The sequence below is a fragment of the Delphinus delphis genome, chromosome 10, assembly GCF_949987515.2.
Source record: "Delphinus delphis chromosome 10, mDelDel1.2, whole genome shotgun sequence".
Lineage (NCBI taxonomy): Eukaryota > Metazoa > Chordata > Mammalia > Artiodactyla > Delphinidae > Delphinus > Delphinus delphis.
In genome coordinates, this window is record NC_082692.2 from 72612161 (window position 1) to 72629709 (window position 17549).

Here is a 17549-nt window from a genome sequence, read left to right on the forward strand (position 1 = left end):
GCTTCCCTGGTGGCGCAGTGGTTGAGAGTCCGCCTGCCGATGCAGGGGACGTGGGTTCGTGCCCCGGTCCAGGAGGATCCCACATGCCGCGGAGCGGCTGGGCCCGTGAGCCGTGGCCGTTGAGCCTGCGCGTCCGGAGCCTGTGCCCCGCAACGGGAGAGGCCACAGCAGTGAGAGGCCCGCGTACCGAAAAAAAAAAAAAAAAAAAAAAAAAAGAATAAGTTGAGACTTCCTTGGTAGTGCAGTGCTTAGGACTCTGCGCTCCCAATGCAGGGGGCCCAGGTTCGATCCCTAGTCAGGGAACTAGATCCCACAGGCATGCTGCAACTAAGAGTTTGCATGCCACAACTAGGGAGTCCGTGAGCCGCAACTAAGGAGCCTGCGTGCCTCAACTAGGAAGCCCATGTGCCGCAACTAGGGAGCCGGTGAGCCACAACTAAGGAGCCCTCGAGCTGCAACTAAAGGAGCCTGCCTGCCACAAGTAAGGAACCCATGTGCTGCAACTTAGACCCAGGGCAACCAAATAAATAAATAAATAAATATTTTTTTAAAAAAGAATAATTTACTAATTGAATTGCTAATAACTCAAAGTTTTTTGAGTCTTTTCTTTGGAAGCCTAAAATCTAAAGAGAACTTGATCTATAAGCTTGTAGCTACTTCAAGAAATAATAATTTTCAATTGATTACAAGAAGTAATACAAATTACTAACTACTTATTAAAAGAAAAATGAAAAGGAAAAAATGATCATCTGCAATTTAAGAAACCTCAAAGGCCATCTTCCCACCATAAAGCCTATCCTGTTTTCCTCCAATCCCTTTAAATAGTCATAGCACTTCCCTAGATAGGTCAATTTAGTGCCTGCAGTGACCCAGCCACCTTCTGAGGGAAATTCCTGCCCCACAGCCCCACGAAGGAAGCAAGACTAGGCCAGCACAGCTCCTGTCAGAACAAGCACTAGTAAACACCAGACCCAAGGGCACCCACTCTACAGGCCAATCAACCAAGTGCCCAGATGGGGCTGGGTATGAAAATTCTGCCCAAGAGAATACCAGTGCTCAAGTGGGCCAGTACAGATTCTCTCGGGAATGTGAAGAAGAGATGGGATTCGGAGCAGCAGGTTAACTAGTGGCTGGTAACCAAAAAGAGAGGAAACAACACAAAGTGTAGCAGAACTGCATTAATACTAGGTTGCTCTTCCAGTTCTGGAAGAATCCATGCGTTCTTCTATTCCCCAGAGTTGCCCAGGTGCCTGAAAATCTTACATTTCCAGAAATAACATACAGTAATAGCACATTATAAACTGTATTAAGGTGGTTTCACATATTTATTTCATTTATTTAGTTCTCACAATAATAGACAAGGCTAGTAATGGTATCCCCACTTTACATATAAGAAAACTAAGGTAAGAAAAAAGATGGGGAGAATTCACATTACTGACCATCTTCTAGAGTTTTTAATTTTCACAACTCTGTCAATTCTTCACATCTTTACAGAAGAGGGGACAAGTTCACAGTAGTTAAATAACTCGCCCAAAATTTAGCACCTAGTAAGTGCCACAACCAGGACTTGAACTTAGGTCTGCCTGATTCCAAAGTACACAAGCCACCATTCCTCACTCCACCCATAGTAGCAATCATTAACTCACAATCACAGCCCTCTTCCTCCCCTAGCCAGGATGTGGCATATAATCCTTCTCAATTCAGGAGTATGAGGAGGGTCTACAGAGCTGGTATTGTTACATGAAAACCACCCAGCATTCCTGGAATAGAAAATGACACCAAAGCCAATATTCGCTCTACTTTGCTTTGTATCCCATGTTCTGACCGACCTGACTTAACCTCTGTCTCCACAATTCATGAAGGCAAGAACCTGGTCTGTTTTGTTCAACAGTCTATCTTCACACCTAGAACAGTTTCTGGTGCATAGTAGACACTAAAAAAATATTTCTTCCATCAGTGGATATACTCTCAGATTAGCTCTGTTAAACAACTCAGTATTTAGTAATATGTAATTCTTCTTTAAGTGTACGTAGATCTTCCTTGCTTCACCTTGAGACCATTTTACTTTGTTAACTTTAAAGGAGAAATGGCAAAGATGCTGCGTGCCGCAACTAAGACCCAGCACAGCCAAGTAAATAAATAAATATTTAATAAATAAATAAAAATAAAGGAGAAATGGCAAACTTATAACCTATTTGGCCATATTCATGAAAATCTCTTTACATCTAAGTTAACCTGGAGTTTGCTGGTCTAAAACATATTGAGAAGTTTAGTGGCCTGTAACAGCTTAATCTTAGACTCTAAATTCACTTTTATGTGAATGCCCTTCAAATTTTTATTTCCTCAAATTAAAATACCAACTCAAAAGCAAATATACAAAATTCCATTTTTTATTACATAAAGATATCAACCATGGTTCATCTGGACATTGGTTTCCTAAGGTTTAAAATATTAGCAAGACAGTATAGAAGAAAAATGTTGGTATGTTTTACCCATATATATGAGTACCTTAAATATATATATATAACATGTGTGTGTATATATATGTGTGTATATGCATGTATTTAAGGGGCTTATATATGCTCTATATATTTAAGTAAGTTAAAAGGATATAAAAACTACAGAACCTATCAAATTTGTCTTTCAGGGAATCCCCTGGTGGCCCAGTGGTTTGGACTCCACACTTCCAATGCAAGGGGCCCAGGTTCGATCCCTGGACAGGGAACTAGGATCCCACAGCCGCACAGCGCAGCTCAAAAAAAAAACCCACAAAAAAACAGTCTGCCTTTTAAAAACTCTGACTGTGGGACTTCCCTGGTGGCACAAGAATCCACTTGCCAATGCAGGGGACACAGGTTCAATCCCTGATCCAGGAAGACTCCACATGCCACGGAGCAACAAAGCCCATGCACCACAACTACTGATTCTCCACTCTAGAGCCCGTGAGCCACAAGTACTGAGTCCACGCGCCACAACTACTGAAGCCCATGCGCTCTAGGGCCCACACGCCGCAACTACTAAGCCCACAAGCTGCAACTACTGAAGCCACACGCCTAGAGCCCGTGCTCTGCAACAAGAGAAGCCACCGCAATGAGAAGCCCACACACCACAACGAAGAGTAGCCCCTGCTCACCACAACTAGAGAAAAGCCCGTGCGCAGCAATGAAGACCCAACGCAGCCAAAAATAAAATTTAAATTAAAAAAAAAAGTAAAGTAAAAACTCTGATTGTACTAGACTGTCAAATAGTATCTAGAATTTCATTTTAATGTACTCTGTTAGAACTACTCAGTGTTTTATTTCGGAACAAATATGATATTCAAAAAGAAACAATGCATATTTATATGCTACAGCTACTGAAATGGCCACACTGTACCTAAGATCAGAAAAATCAGAAAAATTCAGGGACTTCCCTGATGGTCCAGTGGTTAAGACTCCACGCTTCCACTGCAGGGGCACAGGCTCGATCCCTGGTTAGGGAACTAAGATCCTGATTGCTGCACAGGCAAAAGAAAAAAATAAACAAGTGAAAATAGATTTTTAAAAAAGAAAAAAGAAAAATTCATACTTCACTTTAAAAACATCAACTCCTGGGCTTCCCTGGTGGTGCAGTGGTTGAGAATCTGCCTGCCAATGCAGGGGACATGGGTTCGAGCCCTGGTCTGGGAAGGTCCCACATGCCGCAGAGCAACTAAGCCCGTGCGCCACAGCTACTGAGCCTGCGCGTCTGGAGCCTGTGCTCCATAACAGCAGAAGGCAGCGACAGTGAGTGGCCCACGCACCGCGATGAAGAGTGGCCCCTGCTCTCCGCAACTAGAGAAAGCCCTCGCACAGAAACGAAGACCCAACACAACCAAAAAAAAATAAATAAATAAATAAATAATTAAAAAAAAAAACAAAAACAAAAAAAACATCAACTCCCTATTTAAAAAACAAAAGAAAGAAAAGTAACCACTACCAAGTATCTAGAACTGCACAAATTGCCACAGTTACTAGAATTATTACCTGTGTACATACTTTATGTTGTTAAAAAAAAAAAGTTTAAATATAAGTTTGGGCAATCACTGTTAGTTTAGTTTTAGTCAGTTAGCTCCTGATAGCTATATGGGAAATAATCAACTGTGGGTTAGCTCCAGTACCTGGAGATGCCTCTCACTTGAAGCTTCCTCTCTCCATAGCTCAAGTAAAGGCATCTCTACTCCCCCAACCACTGGCATTCTGGGTGGCATTAAAGGGGGACAGAGAGCATCAACTAATGTCACTCTGGTTTTGTTACCTATGTTAAGATCTCCCATGTTACAGCAAATAAGGGAGAGGTGGCCAGGTAATAACCGAAGAGAAAAGTGAGTTTTATTTGATATAATTATTAAGGCTTAAAAATGATGACATATTTCACATCATGTTACAATAGAAAAAATGTCTCAGAAAAATATTAATATATATATTAGAAAAGAGTATTACAAAATGTTTTAAATGGGTCTATTCAAAGGTACATCTCTCTGCATACATCTACATCTCTCTAGCATTCCCAACTCAGTATGAAAATAATCATGGTCCCAGGAGGAGGAAAATTAGAAATACCAGCTAACTTACTGCCAGTATCATTTGGACATGGGAAAAATTCATGCCTGCCATGCACCCAAGTTGTGTGTGAATGGGTGTCTACCTGATGCCATGTGACTGGGTATCTGTCTCTACTGCATGACCCTGCCTGGTGTCCCAGGCCTGACAGAGACTACATTTCCCAAGAAACCTTGCCTTGATCTCCTACAGAAACATTAACTTACAAACAAACATCATCATAACCTTGGGGACTTCCCTGTTGGTGCGGTGGTTAAGAATCTGCCTGCCAATGCAAGGGACGTGGGTTCGAGCCCTGGTCAAGGAAGATCCGACGTGCTGCAGAGCAACTAATCCCGTGAGCCACAACTACTGGGCCTGCGTGCCACAACTACTGAAGCCCACGCACTTGGAGAGCCCGTGCTCCACAGTAAGAGAAGCCACCGCAATGAGAAGCCCGCGCAACGAAGAGTAGCCCCTGCTCACTGCAACTAGAGAAAGCCTGCACAAAGCAACGAAGACCCTATGCAGCCAAAAATAAATAAATATTTTAAAATAAAAATAATAAAATTATAAAAATGAAACTGAAATACTGTATTAAAAAAAAAGAATTCCAACTAATAAATGCAGAAGGAATAAGGAAAATAGCAAATCACTATTAGAACACCAGAGTAATAATAGTTACTACAGGAAAGATCCACTTTTGGATGCTGAAATTTGCAAGCAAATTTGAGAAACAAGATACTGCACAGTCTCAAAGTATCTCCCACAAAATAAATATTTACTAATTATGAAGAGAAAAACAGTAAATTCACAGTGGATAAATCTGACAGACATCATTTTAACCAAGTGATCAAGGTTAAAATCACCAATAATAAGACATTTTAACACCAGGTACTCTTTGATATGATGCACCAAGAAGGGCACATCACGTCTGGGGTATTCTTCCCAATAATGTATAACCCCAGACTAATCATAGGAACACACCAGAAAAACCTAAATTGAGAAACATACTACAAAATATCTGACCAATATTCTTCCAAAGTGTCAAAGTCATGAAATATAAGAAAAGACTGAGGAACTTCCACAGATTGGAGAGGGAGTTATGACACCTGTATGCAATGCAGGAACCTGGATTGGATCCTGAAAAAAAAGGACATTAATAGAAAAACTAGTGAAACTGAATAAACTCTGTTGCTCAGTACACAGTATCATGCCAATGTTATATTCTTAGATTTGATAATTGTACTATGTTTATATAAAATGTTAACATTAAAGGAAGCTGAATGAATTACTTTCATAACTCTAAAATTATCTCAAAATAAGGTTGTTAAAAAAGTAACACCTCTACTTCACATCATATTCAAAAAGTAACCCAAAGTGGATCAAAGACCTAAGTGTAAAAGCTAAAACTACAAAACTCTTAGAAGAAAATATAGGAATAAATCTTTATGACCCTGGATTAGACAATGGTTTCTAAGCTATGATACCAAAAACACAAGCAACCATAAATAAATTGGACTTCATCAAAATTTAAAGCTTTTGCACTTCTAAGAACACTGCCAAGAAAGTGAAGACGAACTGCAGAATGGGAGAAAGTATCTGCAAATCATATATCTGATAAGGGTCTAGAGTACAGGATCTATAAAGAACTCTTATAATTCAACAATAAAAAGTCAAATAACCCAATGTTTAAATGGGCAAAGGATCTGATTTGAAATTTCTCCAAAAAAGATATACAAGAGGTCAATAAGCACATGAAAAGACGCTCAATGTCATTAGTTATTAGGGAAAAACAAATAAAATTACAGTAAGATACCACCTCATACCTCTAGGATGGCTGTAATCAAAAGGACAAAGTGGTAGCAAGGATATGGAGAAATTAGGAGCCTCATACATTACTGATGAAAATGTGAAAATGAAGTCACATTGGAAAACCATTTAGTAGCTTCTCATAAAATTAAACATGGAGGACTTCCCTGGTGGCAAAGTGGTTAAGAATCCGCCTGCCAATGCAGGGGACACGGGTTCAATCCCTGGTCCAGGAAGGTCCCACATACTACGGAACAACTAAGCCCGTGTGCCACAACTACTGACCCTGCTTTCTAGAGCCCATGCACCACAACTACTGAGCCCCCATGCTGCAACTACAGAAGCCTGCGAGCCTAGAGCCCGTGCTCCACAATAAGAGAAGCCACTGCAATAAGAAGCCCACGCACCGCAACAAAGGGTATCCCCGGCTCGCCGCAACTAGAGAAAGCCCGTGCACAGCAACGACGACCCACAGCAGCCAAAAAAATTAAACATGGAGTTACCATATGACCCAGCAATTTCACTCCTAGGTATTCATCCAAGAGAAGTGAAAAGCATACATCCACACAAAAACCTGTACACGAACGTTCATAACAGCATTATTCATCATAGCCAAAAAGTGGAAACAATCCAAATTTCCATCAAATGATGAATGGATATACAAAATGTGATGTATCTGGACTTCCCTGGTGGCGCAGTGGTTAAGAATGCACCTGCTAAAGTAGGGGACACGGGTTCGAACCCTGGTCTGGGAAGATCCCACTTGCTGCAGAGCAACTAAGCCCGTGCACCACAACTACTGAGCCCACGTGCCGAAACTACTGAAGCCCACCCGCCTAGAGCCTGTGCTCCACAAGAGAAGCCACCGCAATGAGAAGCCCGCGCACCGCAACAAAGAGTAGCCCCCACTCACCGCAACTAGAGAAAGCCCGCGCAAAGCAACAAAGACCAACACAGCCAAAAATAAATAAATAAACTTATAAAAAAAAGTGATGTATCCATATAATGATATAAAACTCAACCATATAAAAGAATGAAGTACCAATACATACTACAACATGGATGAATCTTGAAAACATACTAAGTGAAAGAAGCCAGACACAAAAGGCCACATGTTGTATGATTCCATTCATATGAAATATACAGAAAAGGAGAATCCATAGAGACAAAGTAGATAAGTGGTTGCCAGGAGCTGGAGGGGAAAGGAGAATGGGTCATGACTGAAAGAGAATGTAAGGGAAATTTGGGGGCAGTAATAATATTGCTTCTTGATCTCTAGGGTCGTGACATGGTATACTCACTTTTTGAAAATTCACCAAAATACAGATTTAGGATTTGTGCACTTTTCTACATATGTGTTACACTTCAATGAGAATGTTACTTACTTTAAAAAGTGGAAAAAATGGCCTGAAATCACAGTATCCTCAAGTCTAAGATTCCCACTTTCTCAAGATTGAAGTTAAATTACTCTACTAGAAAACTTGATCAGTTTGAAAATGGAATGGACGGTAAAGCATTTCTCAAAAAAAAGTAAAGTTTAGGTACAGTTTTCCATGTTTCACATCATTCATCACAGTAAGTACAAAAACATAAAGTACTTGTGAAAGAACTAACTAGACAGGAGAACATCCCAGATTATCTCCAGATTATATAATTTCATAACTGAATCAGAGATTAGTAATGTCCCAGATTATCTCCAGATTATATAATTTCATAACTGAGTCAGAGATTAGTAACACCAATTAGATTGTAGAATCTGGGAGCCTAAGAAGCTCAAGAGGTCACTAAGGTTTTAAACCTCAAATCATAGAACTACATCAAGCTACCACGAAGTGCTACTATTTCACAAGGAAATTTAAAGGCCATTATTAGTACCCTGCAAATCCTATCCTATCATTCACTGTTGAATGGTCTACCTTCCATGCTAGACTGCAAACTCAATGAGGAAGGGATAATCAAGGCTTTATCTCCAGAACATACCATTGTCTGGATATGGTAGTTGTCCAGTAAATATCTGAATAGATGGCTCAATGAGACAGTATAGCAGCATGCAATTATACACACCCATTTCAATTAAAACAGTGAACATGCTGAGGATCAAATACTGAGGCTATGGGTCACCCAGAAGAGAGGAAGAAACACGAAAACCTTTCACACAACTGCCTTTATCCTTCTCAGAAAAATAAACAGAAACTTTGCTAAGATAAAGAAAACTGTGCTGACTACTCCAGGTTCCACCCTGTTAGGGGTTAAGGGGGAATAAATAGGCATTGGCTCAACAAAAAACAGAAGTGGGAAAAAAAGGGGAGTCAATTCTGCTACCTGCTCTTTTAAAAACGGTATAAGTTTGCCTTCACCCCAAAGCAGGAATTTATCTTCAATTTGTTAGAAAAAAAGTAGGGGGGGATCAGTAATGAAATGATTGTAAATTGTCCTGCTTTTTATAGATAATTTAACTGGCCTGAAATTCTTTTCACCAAAGAGGTGAAATACAAACTATGTACATATACATATATGTATGTACACATATATGTACATACAAATAGGCTATGTCATAGATTATCAGCAAAGTGAAACCTAATAAACTTGATTCCCAGAAAGTGCTTTAAGTACTTGTGACTGACACAAGTTTAGCTTGGATGATTCACATCCAAAGCTGTGTGTTTTTATAAATAAATTTAAGGCAAAATAATAGGAGTGAGGGAATAGCCAAGATAGGCCCACACTGATTATTGAATGTGCAAGGACACTAATTATAAAAAAGGGGCTAGGGACTTCCCTGGTGACGCAGTGGTTAAGAATCCACCTGTCGGGCTTCCCTGGTGGCGCAGTGGTTGAGAGTCCGCCTGCCGATGCAGGGGACACGGGTTCGTGCCCCGGTCCGGGAAGATACCACATGCCGCAGAGCGGCTGGACCCGAGCCATGGTCGCTGAGCCTGCGTGTCCGGAGCCTGTGCTCCGCAACGGGATAGGCCACAATAGTAAGAGGCCCGCGTACAGCAAAAAAAAAAAAAAAAAGAATCCACCTGTCAATTCAGGGGACACGGGTTCGATCCCTGGTCCAGTAAGCTTTCACATGCCACCGAGCAATTAAGCCTGTGCGCCACAACTACTGAGCCTGTGCTCTAGAGCCCACGTGCCACAACTACTGAGCCCGCGTGTCACAACTACTGAAGCCCGAACTCCTAGAGCCAGTGCTCCGCAACAAGAGAAGCCACTGCAATGAGAAGCCCGCGCACCGCAACAAAGAGTAGCCCCCGCTCGCCGCAACTAGAGAAATCCCGCGTGCAGCAACGAAGACCCAATGCAGCCAAAAATAAAAAAATAAAACAAAATTTTTAAAATATTTTTAAAAAGGGTAGCTAACATATTGGGTATGCATTAAATGAGAGAAATTAATTTTTACATGCTTTATCTCACTTAGTACCTCCAACAACGCTCAGGATATTATTTTGCCATTTTATAATTGAGGAAAATGAGACACAGAGAACTGAAGAAACTGGTCAAAACTCGGACAATTAGCATATGTTCAACACCCCAAAGCTTGTACTCTTTTCACTAGATTGATATTCTGTCCAAAAAGTTGATAGGTCATAGCCTTCAACAGGGGGAAAGCCACCAATGATTTCTCGATTCTTATAAAATTGGGGTGGGGGCTGGAGAGGTTCAAGAGGTAATCTCAAATTACAGATGTGTCACCTCCCATGATGTTCTGTGAGTTCCGTAAATTCACATGATTTAAAGGCCCTCAAAAAATGAAGACCATCTCTAAGGAAGTGTGTACAGGTGGCAAACAACTCTTCACACTATGAAGAAAAAAAGAAACTACTAAATATCCAAATTAGGGAAAATGGTTAAATAAATTGTGGTCCATAAAAAAATATTTATGAGGACTCTTTAACGATATGGCAAATTGTGAGAATGCTTATCAGTAATGGCAGACTCTTACAGCAGACCTATTTGGGGGACTGCTGCCCAGACCATGCTTTCAAGTGTCCCCTCCTTTTGCAGGGGTGAGCCTAAGTGGCCACTACAGTTACTGAAACACTGTCTCCTTACCACAACTGACTGAACAAAAGGGAGCACCTGACCCATGCTGAACCAGTCAGATACTCTAGTATTCGAATTAAGCTTCTGCCTGGTTCCAGAATACAAAAGTATAAGTTTGGCTAATATCAGTACCGTGGAAATCCAAAGTCAAGTGAAATGGGGGAGCAGATATTCAGACCCTTGCAGAGGAAATCAGCCTCAGCACAGAGAAAAGAACAGACATGCAAAGAGAAGCAAAGACAAAATTCCACACAGCTCCACAGAGACAAAGGCAAAAGCCTGGGGCTTTCCAAATCCCATGAGGTTCAACCCTGCTTCCTGCAACTGGTTCCAAAAGATTCCTTACAATCAATTTCTCTTCACTTAAATTTATTTGAGAGGATTTCTGTTCTTAACAATCAAACTAATCCTTGACAGATACAAAATTATATAAAGAAAAAAAGCATTAACAAAAATGCCAAGTATTAATCTCTTAATATAATTATGAGTGATGTTTTCTAGTGTTTATAATTCCCTTTCTTGCCAAGTTTTCAACAATGAACATATTATTACTCAATGAGGAAAAAAAAAACTGGAATGAGGCAATTCTGGATTCAGATAATTAATTAAGGCTTTATTATAAAATCAAGTAATTTCACAGAGCTGGAAGTGACAAAGAGTATATAAAATTCAGAGGATTTCAAACCTTGTTCCAGAGGACCCTTAGTGTCACTGTGGTGATGCCAGAGCCATCTCAGGGGAAAAGAAAGAAGCTGAGCACACCTCCTGTAGTCAACACCTTTTGCAGTCTCTTCCCAGCTCAAAAGACACCCTTTACTGTCCTCTTCTTCTAGGACAGGGTTCCCAACAGACATTTTATGCAACACAGACCACTCCTCCAACCACTCAGGTCTTTAGCTGATTATAGCAGAGTGAGAAACTGCTCCAAACAAGGCCTGAGTACCTTCCTTCGGTGTTTGGAATGAGAATGACGTTCACTCTCTTCGTTGAAGTGGCCGAAAAGGGCAACTTCGCCATAAAGATCACAGAAGCAGAGAAGTTAGTTTAAAGGAGAGCATGAAGCATGAACAAAATCCATAAAACAAGAGCATAAACAAGAGACTTCCCTGGTTCTGGGCTCTAGCCATTTTCTGGAAGTCCTTCTAGGTTTGTACCTTGGACATCTTGAAACACCTCTGTGGCCTTACAGCAAATGTGCCTTTTCTCCTTCAGCTATAGCTTAGTTTCTGTCGTCCACAACCAAATATATACACACAGGCCCCGTTTCAACCAGATTAGCCACTGAGGTACATCTGATTTTCATCTACCCAGAAAAAAAGTTCCCCTACTTTAAAAAGAATACTAATTCGGGCTTCCCTGGTGGCACAGTGGTTGAGAGTCTGCCTGCCAATGCAGGGGGCACGGGTTTGTGCCCCAGTCCGGGAAGATCCCACATGCTGCGGAGCGGCTGGGCCCGTGAGCCATGGCCACTGAGTTTGCGCGTCCAGAGCCTGTGCTCCGCAACGGGAGAGGTCACAGCAGTGAGAGGCCACAGCAGTGAGAGGCCCGCGTACCGCAAAAAAAAAAAGAATGCTGATTCTAGTACTTCAACTTCATTTTTCTAGTGAGAAAACTAAGGTCCGAAGGCCTCATCTTCACAAAGCAAAAGTTAGGGGTTCTCTTCATTGAAAATGAAAAAGAATTTCAGTGTTTCCCAAATACAGACTTACCTAGGTCTTACTGAGTCCAAGGCACTGTTCCAAATGCTTCATCAACATTAACTTACCTAACCCTCACAACAGTGCCATGATATAGGCACTGTTATCCTGTCACAGAGGAGTGTGAGGCTCAGATGAGCTAAGTAACGTACCCCAAGTCACACAGATTCAAGCCTAGGCAGTCTAGCTCTAGGGTCTGAGTTCTTGGTCAATATTCTACATTATCTCTTTAGTAGGGATTTAAGCTTAAATAAGTGGCATTGTTTATGCATTTAAAATTTGCAACTGGTACTTTCTATCATAGCAGAACTGACTTCTTAAGTCTCTCGCAAGCCTAAGACTAAATGACTGCATTTCTGATAACACAACTGCGTTGGAGGATATACTGTCCAAACTTAGTTTTTAACCTATTTAACTTCCCTTCTGAATCCCTATGGTTGTGCATTATAGGAAGTAGGGTGGGGCTATTACGTCATTTCTCCAAAACAATTCTATATTTACCTTCTTGCCCCATTACAGCCACCCCTCCTGTCCATTTTTGGCCTGGATATGGCCATATTACAAAAGTGAAATATATTTTCAACTATTTTGTTATATTAATTATTAATTTGTATTCCTTTTTCTTCATTTTAAAAGTGGGAATATTCTACATTCCTCAGGAAAACAAAACAAAATTAAATTGTGTTGCCTCTCAATGTGTTTATCTTTCTCGGGATCCTTTATTAGGGAATCTTCCCCACCCTCACCCTACACTTTCTAAAATCAGTGATTCTTAACCTGAGGACAATGCAACAGAATCTCCATAAATGACCCCCAGATAGTCAATGGAAGCATATACATGATTTTGTATTACCATTTTCCTTAGGGAGAGAGTTCATGAAGTTCATAACTTATCTGCATTCTGGACCTTTTAAAAATGTGAAGAACCAAAGACCTGAAGAAAACTCTGTGCAATAGCATATACTATGGGAAATGAAATTCAAAATAGTCTCAGTGATTCACATTTCTGTAGCACCTCAATACTTGCTAAGTATTGTTTATTAGGTCAGAAAAAAACATACACGTTATAAAGCATGCCCAAAGGGTCAGAGTCCAAAAGGATCTCCTTTAACTATTCAAAAATATAATCCACTACAACAACTCAATCCTATGCTTTCTGATTAAATCGTATTTTGCTATACATATAGCTTCAGGTTAATATGTCAGTGTAAATGATAGATGACATAAATCTCTTCTTCACAGTCTTTGGGAACAGTTGTTTCCATCTCAAAGTACTGTTCATGTATTCACTCACTCTATCAATTTTTTATTGAACACTGTCACGTGCCAGGCACTGCATTTAGCCCTATCTGCTGGTGTGATTAATTCTTGGTTCTCCTCTAAACTGTAGTCTTACTCTATAAATATAGGTTAGAGTATATCTTTCATATACGTCTGCTCAGCAACCAAGATAATGCCTAAATCTTAGTGGAAACAAAGTGTATTGAGCTGTGTAATGATGAAACACAGAGAAGACAGGCTGAATACACACTCCACATTAAGAAACACCTCCCTGGCCAATTTTCATAGCCCACTCATGCCACTAAAGTCAGAATGAGATGATTCATTAAAATCTGTCAGTGCCACCAAAACAAACAAAAAAATCTTCTAAACGTAGGTCCTTCTGACTCTACGTTTTTCTTGGCTACATAAAGACAAGCAATCTCTTATGCTACAAAAGGAACCCTAAATAATGTCAAGATTACAAGGCCTTTCAACAAGGCGCTATAAAAATGGAAAACTTGACAAATTCACAAGCGAACGATTTTCCTTACGTTCATCTTGCTATTAGCTTTCAGGCCGTCTCATAAGCAACATCAAGATATAAGAGAGATGAGAAACAAAAGGAGGAAAAGGAGAAAACCCCTGCTGAGACAAGCATTTCGGCTCAGGCTAAGTGGAATGTTCTGAAAGTCGCTGCAAACGACCAAAACAATCCATGAGTCTAAAAAAAGTTGGCTGTGTGAGGTCTGGCTAGTTCACCATATGTCAGGGGCATTGTTTGCTTCTTGAAAAAGTCCCAAACATCCTGCCTGCCGTCTTCTCCGGGTGCCGCTAACCATTCTAGTTATTCCTGTGACACCGGGTTAAAAAAAAAAAAAAAGAAAGAAAAGAAAACAGGGCCATCAACAAGTATTTAGGAGGGGGCTAGAGAGAACTTTTCACCCTAAGCCACAGCCCACGATCCTCCCACGGGAACTGCCTCTGGACCGCAGCCCGGCAGACGGCGGAGGGGCTGCCGGCCACGCCCGGATGCGCAGCGGGAAGGGTCCAGGCCGGTCGGCCCGCGGGCCACAAGCTCTGCTGGGGCTGCCCCAGCGCGGGGACCGGGACGGGGCGCAGGGGCCAGGTGCGGCCGGGCCTCACCTCCACGGCTTGGCCCAGCTCCAGGTCGAAGCCCACCACACACACGCAATGCAGCCAGGCTGAGAAGCCGTCCCAGCGCAGCAGGCCCCGGCTGCGGCCCTCGTCCTCTTCAACGTCCTCTGGCGCGTCTCCCGCCGCCACCACGGCCGGCGCCTCGCGTTCCTCGTCCGCTGCCCCCGCCTGACCCAGCGGCCCGCGGGAGCCGGGCCCCGAGCCTGCCAGGCCCCGCAGAGCCATCCGCCGCCCCCTGGCTGTTTGCGCCGCCTCCACTGCGGACCGCGCTACAGAGCGCGCTCGGCTCCGCGCAGACGCAGCCACAGCTGCCGCAGCCGCGGGGGACGGGCTCAGCCGGGGCGGGGCCGCGGCCCATGTGACCCTGGGAGCCCGGCTCTGCATGGGTCCTCCTGTACCGGCCTCCCGGAATAAAATACGTCGCGCAGGCCCTTGACTGGGCTTGTGAAGCCTCCTTGCTTTAAAGCTCTTCAAGACTGAAGCAGTGAATCCTGGAATCCTCCTTCGCAGTCCAACGACCAAGGAATGAATTATTCTTGGAATGACACCGTTCATAATTATAAGGTATTATCAAATTGTTAGAACATAATGGTAACGGTGGCTAACATTTATTGAGCACTTACTTTGTGCCAGATGATGTGCCAAGTAAGTATTTGCAAATATTACTTCATTGAATCTAGTAGGTAGTCATCATTGTATATTTCTTTTCAGGTAAACTGAGGTTCTGAGAGGTTATGTGACTAGCCAAGCAAGTATTAAAACTCTGATGCAGGCTTACAGTTCACTCAGGCAATCTGTTGACAGAGATCTGTGCCTTCATTCAGCAGCCCCCTCTCCACCAAGCCCCCTCCCACCTTTCTTGGCCTGGTTGCCTGTGACTCACTCAGCACTCATCCATCGCCAGACCTTTCTGGAACACCTCTACAACAACCTGAGGATCACTTTCTCTCAGCAGAGGTCTAGTCTCAGGCAGCTTAGTATTCTTGGAGATCGACGTTGGGCTGGGCACCCAGGAGGCACTTAGTCTATTGAATTGTTACTGATTATGGGTCCAGCGTGGTGCTACAGACTAGGATTTATTTAGCACCTACTGTGCTGAGCATAAACTGCAAAGTGGAAGTAAATCAGAAACACACAATAATGCCCCAATAGAAAAGTGAGTAAAAGACAATGAATAATAACTCACAATAAACGTGTTTTTAAAAAACAGAACAGTATTCATGCTTTTACACACATTATCTTACCTAATCCTCCCAACAGCCAAAAAGGTAGGTCCTATTCTTCCCATTTTACAGATAAGGGCCCTGAGGCTCCATGAGATGATGATAATGTCACAGCCAGTAGGTGGCAAAACAAAGACTTAAGCCCACATCTCTCTCACTGAACCTGAGCTCCTAAGCATTTTGCTGCATCACCCAGTCAAATCTACCCTGTCTGACAAGCATTGTTCTGTCCACATCCATAGGATTTTTATTTGAAGTAAGTGTTAGCATCTCTCTTTTCAAGGAGAGGGTCAAGCATTCTCAGACATCAGTAGTGATGTTTGCAAGAGTCTTTCTTTAGGACGTAAGATGAACTAGAGACAGCATTAAAGTTAAGAGGCCAATTCTTTGCCCGAAGCTATCTGCCCTCCTACTCCAGAGAACCACTGTAGTTAGAGAGAAAAAATATATTCTGCATTTAAGTAAGTCTCTAGACCTGTTCTTAGGAAAGAACAGTAACAGTTTTTAGTATTGAAAACAGTATTAGAAAGAGCACTAGACAAGTGCTAGTGGATTTTGGATTTTAGCACCTGCTCCATCCACAATCATGGTAGGCAGGCTGCTCAAAGACCCCATTTCTGCATTGGTAAAATAGGAATGATCATTCTGGTCTACTTACATAACTGATTATGGGGAAGAGCCAAGCTATTGCAACATACATGTTTTACTGGACACTACCTCATTATTAATGATTAATGAGCTTTAAACACCAGTTGTTCCACAGGACTGCTTCTTTGACATGTGGACAGACTGCCATTCCCTGAAATGCTGCTTTATAATTTTGGATTAAGAGTAATCTTTTCAAAATGTAATATCCTGAAAACTATTAAGAGGACCATAAGTTTGATGAGAAAGAAAGCAAACCAGGGCTTTAAAGAATCTTAAAAGAGAAAAACAAAATCATTCCATCTGCTTCGAAAATACAAACAAACACTACTACACAAATCTTTATACACAAAACACGACAACCACGAGGGAAAAGAGAAAGTTCCCATGACTTTTTTTCCTTCCATCCTCATAACTTTGATATTTGACCTTAGAGTCAATTTTAGCATAGTTTCTATTGTTAATACTTGTATGAGATCTGAGGCAAAAAGGTACTAACACTCCTTTCCTTCTTGAGGTTCTGTCATTAGAATCTTTGAATCTGTAAGGATCTTAGATCAGTTTGTCTCTCCAAACCTCCCATCCTATTCGTGAATCTTCTGGTGTTTGGTCAGCCAGTCACCATTCTAACACCCCTTGTTAAGGTAAAGTCACTACCTTGCAAAGCTCCTATTTTCTGGATGTTCGTAAGGGCTAGAAAATTCTTCCTTTTATGGAGACAAGATCAACCACTTTGTAATGTACACCCATTGGTCTAAGTTGTGCTTGCTGAGATTATACGGAAGAGTTCAACTCTTCTACATGATAGCCCTGCGAGTATTTGGAAGTGGTTATCCCACATCCTTATGCCTCTAGTTTCCAGGGTGAACTACCCCAGTTCCCCTAACTGTTCCTCAAAGGATGTAGTTTCTAGGCCATTCATCATCCTGTTGCCCAACTTGGGTGTACTCCAACTTGTCAACATCACTTTTAAAATGCTGTGCCCAGGAGGAAACACCATCCTCCAGGTGTGGTCTGACCACTGCAGAGTGTACTCTGGGACTATTACCTTACTTGTCCCAGCCACAGCCTTCGATTAATGCTGGTTCAGATCACATTGGCTAGTTTTGGCAGCTAGGTCACATCACTGGCTCAGGTTGCTTTTA

The 17549-nt window shown here is 41.9% G+C and overlaps 1 protein-coding gene across 1 annotated transcript in view; it reads right to left on the bottom strand.

The window, feature by feature from the left end:
- The window catches only part of DENND6A (DENN domain containing 6A), a 55739-nt gene extending 40648 nt beyond the window's left edge, over positions 1-15091 (bottom strand). The window contains exon 1 of the mRNA XM_060022748.1: positions 14525-15091. Within this exon, the coding sequence (XP_059878731.1) occupies positions 14525-15091 (567 nt within the window). The remainder of the gene's footprint in view (positions 1-14524) is intronic.
- Between the last annotated feature and the right edge of the window lie 2458 nt (positions 15092-17549).